Genomic DNA, 12332 nt, shown 5'->3' with positions numbered 1-12332 from the left:
CCACATCAAATAACTTCTTCATTTTTTGTAATCTTCCCTGATGCCATTTACAACTTTTTCTTCCCTTCACGGAATTAACTTTGTACACTCAGTTAAAAGGCTGAATTCGTTAAGGATGTGTTGTTATTCACGAAGTAATATTCAACGCTCCTAGCAAACAAAAAAAAAGTCACTTAACACACTAAGTTGAACAACTAATTATACCGTATTTCACATTTTGCTACTTTGTTTATAGCTTATTCACTCATTCATACACCCTGGATCAAATAAAGACACGGTCTAGGACTTTTGTAAAGGGAGAGAAAAATAAAACTGTATTGTTTATATACAAAAAAATTTTATCGCTAACAATGACGTGTTTCATATGATGAACATTGCGCACTTGTACAGTTTTAAAACTATAAGGGGAAAAAGTGATTATTTTTTCCCCATTGATTTGTTTGTCGCTAGTTTTCCTTAAAGTATTTTTAATCACAATTTGGCTTGTCAACTTTCTTAACAATTTTTTTATCCTTTCCAGTGATTGTAAGCATAATTAATTGTAATTTTGGAGTAAGCAAGTAATTTATGGATTGTATTGGAACAGTAAACCACGTTTATTTTTGTTTATTTTTTCACTTCTACATTGATTGATAATATTGTGATATGTGGAAACAATTATTTTTTAGACAAGTCAGCTGACAACAAAATATATAGGTTTTTTTTATTAGCTTGGTAATCCTGTGACACATAATTGGACAACATATCATAAGGGAACTGATAATGAAATAAGAGAAGAATTAAAAAATAAATTTTATTCGGACATAAATGATTCATTTTATATTGTCAGTCAAAGACCGCTTCAGAAATGACTCGCTTTTGCCCTTCAGTCCATAAAAAATAGAAAATCTATCCTTCTAATTGTTTTAAATTAAGTATTTTTAACATTATTTAAAGGAATTCGAAATACTATTTATAATATTTAACATGGTTCCTACATTCATTTTTATAAAATTCTCAAAAAAAAAAATTAATAGGTGAAACAAAGCAGGGTCATTACTTAAGCACCTACTTACTTAATAGTTTTAAAATTCTTTTTCCACAAAGTTGTATAATATAATGCAGATTATTGTTTTAAAAAAAAACAATAACTTTTTCTTGCTATTTTTCGATGATATTTGATAAAAACTAATTTTGAAGATTAAAAGTTTGGTTTCGAAGAAATATGTCAATAATGTCATTTGAATAATTATAATGATTCATTCTTTTACTACCAATTGGTATAATCTTATCAAAATACAAAACTCACTCATTGAGAAGGCATTTAATATTTGTGAATCCTTAATACAATGGGTTCAACAGCAAATAATGATCAATGTACTGTTTTATATAATTTTATATATTTATGCTTCGTTACTTTTATGTAGAGTTGTAAATTATAAGCATGGAAGGTAATATCCTTAAATATAATGAATCTGTCACTGATGCCAAAATGTTATCATAAAAGAGGGATTGGCTTTTTGCAGTTGTTACCTGAATCAGGGAGAGTGTTCCCTGCCTAAATATTTGTTTTTATTTATCAAAGGTGTTATCAATAATATTTTATTTCTTTTTTTACTCACTACACCATCACAGAGTAAATGGAGCCCAATAAAAATTAGTGTCGTCAAAGATTAAGAATAAATTTTGGGAAAGGATATTTTGCCTTAAACGAGACTACAGATAGATCCAGACTTTACTTATTTTCCTATGGATCCGGGGTATGAAACTTGATACTATGAAACTCAGAACTATAAAACCCGTAGCTTCAGGGCTCGGACTCGACCTGGTTAGTGAAGAGGGGGACTCAAATACAGTACTGAATATTGAATATTTACTCTTTTCTTTAGTTATATTTAGTATTCATTATTTGGAATGAGTAATTAATATTTATTAATGGAATATGAAGGGGATATATATATAGATGATGCAAAAATAATTAATGAGCATTATGAATATAGGTAGATACGAGTATAATATTAAAAATATAGCATAGAATAATTTGAAAAAATTATGTTGTAGTAACATACACAAAGTTAAGATTTATGATATAAATAGATGATTTAGAGTTGTGTAGTAGGAGTTAAAAAACATTATAAGCCTCCAGAACAATGTAATAACTAATGAAGTGTGGCTCAATCATTAAAAATAGTTATCATTGCAAACATTCGATGATACTTGTAAGTGCAGTAGTAAATAAAAAGACACAATGACTGGGCCGGATTTATCATTATGACTGAAAGGGCGGACCCCTAGATCTCCACGCTGCTCGTCCAGCTTCCCCCAACCTCCGCAGAAAAATAGGTCGAAACATCCAGCATCATTCCACACCTACATTATGGAGACCTCACACGCTCTTGATCCGACCCTGGAGCTTGGAGTTCACCAATTGTGGGATGCAGAAAGAACTTGACATAATAATTAAAATTTTACCCCTATCCTTCAATTATAAACGAATCCTCTCTAGTAAAAACCCTTAGTATACTTTTAATGACTAAATAAAAAGGAAAAACAACGGTGATCTACTAAGGTAGTAGACAAAAAGCAGTACGTTCTCCATCTCTATAGTACTCCCTACTTAAATATTGATAGGTTCAATTGATGATAACCTCGTACAAATCTCTCCATAAGAAAGATATTATATGCCATGGTTGGATTATGTTATCGCTACTCATTTATTGATTACATCACTGTTGTCATCAGTACCTTTGAGGCTAATTGAAGTGCTCGTTGTATTAATCAATCGTTTAATAAAACAAGAATTGAGCAAGAAAATATTACTTGATTAGGTATTTTTGAAGTAATTAGGAGAAAGTGTTGCATTCTATTCAGACCATGGGCAAAACAACATAACTTTGGGAATATATTGACTCTGTGAGGGTTTAGCAAGAAGGAATCACTTTGCTAGTATAAAGTTCCATGAACCTTACAAAATTTGCATGACTTTCAATATGGCATGGAACATTGAAGGATACATTCATCTTGTTCATATCCAACAAAAAATTAAAAACATCAGGACTTGATTCAATTATATTATTTCATTAAAGCTTGAAATTATTACCGTGAATCTGAATTTTCTTATGGTGTTGAAATTACAATTTTCTACAGCCTTGGATCCATAAAAAAAGGCCACATAACAAAAATCTTGAAACCTTGCCAAAATGAAATACTTTTTTTTCCTTCATTATCTTTGAAAAAGGAATTAAAATTAATATCTATATTTAACAATATTATGATGAAATTTTATGTTGTTTAATATTGAAAAATATAATTTATTTGTTCTTTTTACTCACATAATATTTTATGAAAATTAGAATTATTCATAATAAAAGTAAGTAATTAGAATGGCAGATAAAATAAGTCTTAGAATAAATACACTTAAAAAAATTAAACAATCAAAATATACACATTTGATTTGATACCAATGGAAATATGTGTAAATTTTATTTAACTTTAATGCAGATTATAAGCTCTAAAATTCACATAAGTTTTTATTTGTAAATCGGACATAATTTTTAACCAAACTTCGGTAATATTCATCACAATTATACATTTAAACAATTTAGGTAGTCCTTTTTGGGGTCTTTATGATAACGATGGAATTGTTCTTTTACGTCCTACATAATATTGAATCCGATTCTTGACAATAACTATTTTGTAATTAAGAAGTTGATATGATTTAAATATTTAGAGGGCATGGCAATTTAATATTTTAATATCAATGATCCCTTTTGTTAACTCTTCCTTTTCCCTTTATTAAGAGAATTGCCATTTTAGGACACAAATTATCCAGGGTTGGATACTTTTCCTCAAATTTTAAAATTTGGTAAGGCATTAAGTCTTGATAAAAACTTAGCCAAATCATGGATTCATATTATAACTATTCCTGGCGATGCAACATTGGTTAGGATGTTATGATTATGTTAATGATCAAAAAAATCCTTTTTGGACTAAGACTGGGTTCGGATCGACTTCAAAGTAATTTTTGTGAAAGTTTTTACAAGATGAAGAGTAGGATTTATGTTTACGCCCTTTCTTACCCTCTCAGGGCTGCTCACTGTCAATCTAATAAAGCTTCCTGACAATTAAGCCAATTTAGAGGCCACTAGGGTTTTTATTTGAATCCTATTTTGGACACATCATAAAAAAAAAACTAAATAGAGCGATTAAAAAAGGAAAAACGGTTGATGAGTGTGCTCTTTCTTTTATTTTGTTCATTATTTAATAAGTCGTGGTGTGTTAACCTCTCCCTCTGAAAAAATAATTATCACCTATCTTTACTTTAAATGGATTTAAAAATCTATAATAATTCAAATATATATAAATGTAAATATAATTGTAGGATTTTACCTACACCAATGTTATCTTAAATGTTGAAGATTCTTCTCTTTATATCAGTAACTCAATTTCTCCCACCAAAATCATAAAACACGCAGCTGATATTTGAAAAGTCTTAGTTCAGGTATACCAAAGTTAATAGAAATACAAAGTTAGACCATCATGTAATCGAGCTAGCTATAATTTTCAATTTTATGTACCGTACCGACTGCATGGTAAGACAGATACCTTTTAACGTCATAGAGTATATAAGCACTACTCTAACAGTAACAGTCAAGGAAGGCAATATACATATGTGTAGCTACTCTTGGTAACAGTTATACTCTATGACATCATTATTAAAATGCGTGGTGGAAGTCAAACATCAGTAGGAAAAGTGGTATTGTATAACTTAAAAAATATTTCCATCAGGTATTCTCAATCTAATAAATTAATTATTATAAAATTATCTATGGATAATAAATAATAATAAAACTCTAGAGACCATTAACAAACTTTTTTGTTTAAAATTATTGTGATGAACACAATTCTTGAATTAAATTACTACTTTGAATTTATTTTGTTCAATGAACTATATATAGGTGACCACGGAGAGTGACAGTTCTTGATCTATTACACTTTTTATCCCTCCTGAGATAATCAATTTTCTCCCCCAAAAAACTTAACTAATAACATATAGTGTTTCTATAACATAACTTTTTCTTTTCAAAAGGCAATCAAACAAGTTTAATAAATCCGAAAAGTTTTATTTTTGTTTCACAATGCCATACATATTAATAGTTTTGTAAGTCTTATCAGATAGGTGACGTCCCCCAATCTCACAAGGAAAAAGAAAGTAAAGTGTGTATTAGGGTGTCTAATATTATCCAGGGGCCATATTATCCCAGTTACTCCAACAAAACCCCTCCCCTCCAATTTGTCAAAATTTATAAAAAAAAATTACGAAAGATTGAGTATTATTTTGTATTATTGTACACGGCTTATCATTGATTTGAATACTATTAGTTTATTAATTTTCATAAAGTTTGACAGATTTATAGTTAAAGTATTATACATATATTTAATGTATTCTTAAAAATCTAAACAACATCAATGTCCAGCAATCAAATAAGCTTACTGAGTTATAACTACATTATTCGACATTAATATTCTGTTTTCAAATTATTTTCACCGATATAATTTATATTTTATGACTTCCACGTCTTTTTAGTTGATCTGAGGAATATTTGAGATAAACTATAGTCTTTTATCTATTAAGTGGTCGACTATATCATACCTTACTCAAGGGCAATACTCTTATTTACAAGATCAGTTATTTTGTATTAATAAATGTGCTTTGTTATGTTTGCTATGACGATGTTTTCAAATTCGATGCGTCATCTAGTGTTCAAATAGACTAAACCAACATATAATTATGAAAAACGTGACAACTGTGGTTGGTAAAAATTTATAATTTTTTCCCGAGACAAATTGTAACTATTCCGTCTATATTCAACCAGGTAAGGTAATTTTGGGATCACTGTATTTTTCAGCTAGAGTTAAATAATAGTTATTATTTATAAAAAAATGCAAAATTACGATTTGTTTATCATTTGTTGACATAAAAGGACAGGAATGTAATTTCTTTTTGATCTTTCGTTGTATACATAGGTATATATGTATATATATTTAAGCCGTCTTTTTATTTCTATGATGAAATTTTGGCTATTATATACAAAGAAAAGTGTACAACTACGTAAATCTTTAAAGCATCGAATAAATAATTATGTTATACTTTAATATTATGCAATTAATATATATATATATATATGTAATTGAGCAGTTGGTATGATTGACTTATCTTCAACATTTTATATATTACGTTTTTATGTGATGTCAGCATTTTTGACAATATTAAGGGCCTAAATAACCAATTTTTATAACAGTAATATCTTTTTTTTCATAAACAGTAAGGAAAATAGTAGACTATTCCATGTCAAAAATGGTACTAACAAATAAAAAAATTTAAATCTTTACTATCCATCAAAAGAAAATATATTGAATGTCTACTTTTGTAAGACTTTTAAATGGATACACAATACGTTCTTGCATCTTTATTTATATGTTTTAAGTAAAAATTAATATTACAATTGAAACAGTGTTTTTTCTTCCATTATCTTTTTTTTTTCTTCCCTAACTTTATAAATTTAGCCATTTTGTAGGGATTTCTAGAAAATCTTACTTTTAAATAATTATTATATCACTGCTCATTATTGGTAGTAAGTAGTATTCATTGCAGGCGTAAAATCCATTTATATTCTTGAAGACATGATGAAATTCAATCAAGATTTATTGGAAATTTATCCATTTTATGTAGTAAAAATATCAACCTTGAGCCACCAAATATGGCCTCATCTTCTATTAAGATTCAATTTATGACGTCATGAAAAACGTTCTATAGGTCCGTATTGAAATTTACTAATTTGAGCTTTTTAGTGTTTAAAAAAAAAAAATCTGAGTTTATTCTTTTGATTTTCATTACTTTTACCAATTATTATACTTTTTTAAATATATCAATGACAAAAATATATATGTAATTGGATACATGAAAATAATATTTATAGATCTTATGGACGATTAGTATCAAAGCATTAATTTAATGGAATTGATCTATTTACAGACAATACATAACTAATGTTTCAATTTCAAATAGAAAATTGACATTCAATGTATATTTATTAGAACAAGTATGTTTTTTTTTTTTTAATGTTCCTTGAATAGTTTTGATTAGTGTTGTGTCGATCCTTATTGATGACTGCAGTCCAGTTCAGTCTCGGTCTAGTCCAGTGTATATCAATCATAAAACTCATAACGTTCTGTCCTTCCTGACGTCAATAAAAATTATTTATTTGTTTATTTATATCAGTTTTGGTACTGACAGTCTGAAGGAACGACAACCTGAAAGACCAGTTCCCAAGAATGATAGTACCCCTCCCAAGACTGGACGGAGGGGCTTCCACAGGGAGTGAACTGAAGAAGGTTTAGCCCTCCCCAAAATATCTAAATTTCCTATTAATTTAATCCTTAAAATAAAAAAAATTGAGTATAGTTGAGGATTTTTGAAATTTTTCTAAAAATTTAACTTCTAAAATGTTTTCTCAATTTTTTCTATTAATGAATAGCTATAGATTTTGTAAAAAATTCTAAAAATTAAAATATTTGAAATTTAATTGTTAAAATTTTTTCAAAAAAATTAAATGTTAAGAATTTTTTTCCAAAAGAAATAATTTAAAACATTTTTGTGAACAGCTAAGGATTTTTGAAACTTTTTTCCAAAAGAAATAATTTAAAACATTTTTGTGAACAGCTAAGGATTTTTGAAACTTTTTTCCAAAAAAAAAACAATTTTTTCTGAATAGCTTTGGAATTTTAAAATTTAATATTTGAATATTATTTTTTAAGATATTTTATTTTTGAAATATTTTTTTTGAAAATTATAATTTTCGGATTTTATTAAAAAAAGCACCTCCCCCACCCCTATATATAATCTTGAGGTCGCCCTGGGACTAGACCAAACAAATAATGACTAACAATAAAAACTGAGGAGACATAAACTAATATCTCGAGGTTGCAACACGGACATCATAAAGAAGTTCCGTAGAAATTAATGATAAGTTAATAAAATCATTAGGAATCTAGGTATTAAAACAATTATAATTATGTGGGCATTAGTTATGGAACGGTTATATTAAAAACTATTTGATATATCATACTTATATTATCAAACATTTGCATTCCCCCTTTGTTATTGTAGACCAGTGTTGAGCTGCCCCTACTGTTTTCAAAGTGCTGCAATGCCGTCTAAACTTGCCTTTTCAAAAAGAGTACAATATTATGTAAAATTGATATTACACCTAAAATAACATTAAATATGGCATTAAATTAGTACTAAACGGTGTATATTGTTTAAAGGGTTACGTTTTAAACTTATTAACTTTGTAGGTCCTGATATACATTTTTAGAGTTGAGCTCAGAGAAAATGCGGGAACAAGATATATAGTATTAATAAATTAAGACCCTTGTTAAGATCAGCTGCCGATTATATGATTTTGTTGCCTTCATTGCCGTTGTTTATTGACGCATCGCAACCAATAACAAGGGCGTCCGCACGATTGAGGGGGGGGGTGTAGTTTTTTTTCCCAAAAAATTCAAAAATCTTGTTCATAAAAAATTAAATTTGCCGTTGGAAATTCTTTTCTGAAAAATGTAATCATTCAAAACAAGTATTTACGATGGAAGTGAACTGGAGAGGCTGTATTAAGAAATTTTTAGTTTTTCCTAGAAAATTTAAAATTTGAAAATTAAATAATTTCGTGAAAAATATATAGCTATTCACAGATAATAAATTTTTTTGGAAAAAAATTTGAAAAACATAGAAAAGTTTCATAGCTATTTATGTAAATTAAAGTTTTCAAAAATACTGTTTTGGGGAAACAAAAAATTGAAAAACAAAATTAAATTTAAAAAATTTGGAAAACTAAATTAAATTTAAAAAATTTGGAAAACTAATTCAAATTTAAAGTATTTGAGTTTTAAAAAAGAAAAAAATTATTAAATTTTCTACTAAAACTCATAAATTATTTTGTTTTGGTTTTGTTTCAGCCCCTCTATTCACCTTCTGCAGACGCCCTTGAGTAATACAATGAAGATTCATCTAACCCTTTATCATTGAATCTATCACTACACTTTTAATATATTTTTTGATTAAATCCCTTTGAAGTTTAGGTCCTTTGAAGTCATTAATCCCAAATCGGTGGAATTTAATTAGTAGTAAATTGATTCAAATAATTAGTTGTACCAAAGTACAAATGAATACTACACCGTTTTTCCTTGCATTAAGCATTATGTTATTCCTAAATGAAGGGGTTGAAATGATGAAGGACAAGAGAGGATGTCGAACCACGAATGGAGTTCCATGTCTCCACAAGACAGACCCAAAAGTATATCAATATTTTCAATACCATAAATGGAACTCAACATGTTTCAAATATAACGGAAGAAAGCAAGTAAGTTGAAGTCTCCAAAAAAATAAAATATTTTTCTATGATTAGCCTCTTTAATTATGTGTAGAGATGTATGGTGAGTCCTGGGGTGCTGAGACCTTGCAAGTGTTCAAAACAATGTGGTGGATGTGGTAATAAGAGAATCCCTACAGATCAGGGTAAATCTACTTCTTTTAAAAGTTTAAATTCCCATAAGTTCAAAGTATCGCAACGAAATGGTGAATTCTCTGCAATTAACAAGGTTCCAATAAATATGTTCAAGGATTCTAGTAACTTTGACAAAGAAGAAAAAGACCCCAATCATAATTGCAATGTAGGGTCAATGGATAAAGATATTATTCGCAAATTCAATGAAATACAAAGAATTGTGGAAGGATCAAACGGAGAGGATGAAGGTACATAAGGTATATTCAATAATTACTGAATATTTTTTTAATCATAATTTGTGTAGATCAGCCGATGTATAAAAAGGGACTCAACAACGGTGATGGAAAGAATGAAGATTTAGAAAATAAAGGGTCCTCGGGGAATAATTCTGAGTTGAGTAGCGAGAAGTTGAATTATACCCAATCAAAAGATTCAAAGAGTGAATCAAAGGAGGAGGATGAAGAAGAATCTTCTTCTGAAATGGATGAAGCCTTAGAGTCTAAATCCAAATTAGAAGATGGACCTGATTATGATGATATGGAGTCAAAAGCGGAAAAAGAAGAAGGGCCTGGGGATGATACTAATGAGTCCAGAACTGAAATGAAACAAGGATCTGGTGATGATGGTATGAATTCTAAAAGTGAAAAAGAAGAAGTATCTGGCAAAAAAAGGTATTCATTTCAATATGTCATCTAAAAAGGGTGAAGATGATATTGCTAGGGGCAAAAAGGACATGGAAAAGGACAATGGCGACAAGGATGAACGATTCGTTCTGATGGAATTTTTTGGAAAAAATGTTGAGTAATTTACAAAAGGGAAATAATTCATCAAAACAAGAAGGAAATCAAACAGAAAACGCCATGGATTCAGTTTTGCTAAAGAAAGCTAAACGAAAGTTGTATGGCGCTGCCAACTTTGAAATATTAGATGATGGGGAGAGTCTATGAATTTAATTATATTTTTCTTCTTTGCAAGACTGGTTGTTTGTGTTTTTGAGTTAAAATAAATATGCATTTAGTATTTTTGAATCTATTAAAGTTGTGTCGGTTGTAAATGGAATCACTTCATGAACTAATTCGTTCTTCTTCTTTTTTCACGACCCAAGATCGTAACATTAAACTAATTTCAAAAGTTGAGACCTACATTACAGCTGAATCATGAACTAAATGACGAGTCCTTTTGCAATTAATTAGAACAATGAAAGATTCGACGACTGAATCATTTTAGAGGGTTTAGTACAGTTTATAGAACTGCTGTTTTCATCCAGTAACAGCCATCAGAAAAAGTAATGCATAAACATTTAAGGGAAAAAAACTACAAAGGATAAGACTATATGAAAAGGAACAGTAGAAAATTACCGGTTGCAGAATTATATATATTATCTCCTTAAGCAGAGTTAGCAGAAGAACCGGGGTATTGAGAACCCTAGAACAAATTTCAAGCTCTTCCCTATACCGTTCTCTTGTATAAATTTTGAGTCCAAGTCGTGACTTTTTTTATTGTGAGATGAAGTCAAGTCATAAGTATTCAAAATATGGGCTGGATTCCTAGGAGAGTCGCAAGTTCCTATTTCTGACTGTTGGTACAAATTGTTAATACTTACAATATCACTCTATCCTTTGTCAATTTATTTATATTGATGAAAATTGTGTATTTAATGGGTATGTTTAAAAAAAACGAAAATCATCATCGTAACCCTTGTAATTTGAAAATTGTTTTACATGAAATCATCAACAATCAGCTCTGACTAGGTAGGTGGGGAGAAAGAAGTAAACAAAGATATTGGCAAAAATTTCTCCGATGTCGATCCTCAATTTAACTCAGATTGCAAGAAGGACTTACAATTATAACTTGGCAACAAATCCTATGGGTTACGTTCCATCTTTTATGAGCAGACACGAATTTTCAATTAGGTTCTGAATATGATTGAATATATTTGGAAAAGGAAGTTTACTACTCAGGTATTTAAAAATATGAGAACTGCTAAGGAAAAGAAAATGCATTCTGCATAATACCAATTCGAAAAAAAAAGGCCAGCTAAAAAGTTATCACGATTTATATCACTGATCATTCATATTATAGTAATTCATGTCCAAAGTTAGGGTTCTTTTCTTATATACCTTCTTGATGAAGATAGCAGGCATAAAATAATACCATGGAATGAATATATCAATGTATAGAATTTAAAAACAAATTTGCACAATTGATTTAATCAAACAATACATGTGTAATGTATTCTGTAGGTAGGTAAATAGGTTGAAGATGCCATTTCAAAATTAAAACCCTATTTTGTATGTTCTTTGTTTTGTTGAAAGTGAGAAACAATATTTTAGTTTAAGAATTCGTGAATGAAATGTTCTATTAATTTTTTTATATTTATGATGTTAATTCATTGCTGATTTTGTCTTGTTAAACCTGATTTTTTGGGCATTATATAATATTTAATAAAAAGAAGGAAGGATGATGTTTTCATATATTTCCTCTTATTGTCAAAAGTAGATTACTAGATGAAAAAAATTATTGATAAACTTTTCTGGAGTTAGTACTAAGATGCATCCCCGCCAGTTGATTTTTTAAAAATTATCTTTTAGTTTGTTACCCATTTTCTAAGATGTGCAGAAAATAATCCCAATATGATATGATCTATTAGGGCCATCAAGCAATTTTATTGAGCCATTAAATACATAAAAAATACAAATTTTCTTGTACTTTACTCTAAACAATTTATGGTTGGTATCAAGTTAAAGTAACTTTTTGCACGAGTAAGGCAAAAATATATGCAATTTA

The 12332-nt window shown here is 28.9% G+C and overlaps 1 protein-coding gene across 1 annotated transcript; it reads left to right on the top strand.

The window, feature by feature from the left end:
* The first annotated feature begins 9168 nt into the window (after nt 1-9168).
* On the top strand, nt 9169-10604 carry LOC121127682 (uncharacterized). The gene is made up of 3 exons (XM_040723115.2): nt 9169-9401; nt 9466-9793; nt 9850-10604. Exons 1-3 carry the CDS (start codon nt 9204-9206, stop codon nt 10239-10241), a joined length of 918 nt encoding a protein of 305 aa, XP_040579049.1. The 5' UTR covers nt 9169-9203; the 3' UTR covers nt 10242-10604.
* The last annotated feature ends 1728 nt before the right edge of the window (nt 10605-12332 follow it).

This window comes from Lepeophtheirus salmonis, chromosome 1 (assembly GCF_016086655.4).
Source record: "Lepeophtheirus salmonis chromosome 1, UVic_Lsal_1.4, whole genome shotgun sequence".
In the NCBI taxonomy this organism is placed as follows: Eukaryota; Metazoa; Arthropoda; class Copepoda; order Siphonostomatoida; family Caligidae; genus Lepeophtheirus; species Lepeophtheirus salmonis.
Note: the sequence above shows the minus strand (reverse complement) of the source record. Positions and strands in the feature narration are given on the sequence as shown.

Coding starts and splice junctions, on each gene's coding strand:
- LOC121127682 (XM_040723115.2), top strand. CDS start 9,204: ATGAATACTACACCGTTTTTCCTTGCATTAAGCATTATGTTATTCCTA. Junction 9,402..9,465: donor AATATAACGGAAGAAAGCAA/GTAAGTTGAAGT, acceptor AATTATGTGTAG/AGATGTATGGTGAGTCCTGG. Junction 9,794..9,849: donor ATCAAACGGAGAGGATGAAG/GTACATAAGGTA, acceptor TAATTTGTGTAG/ATCAGCCGATGTATAAAAAG.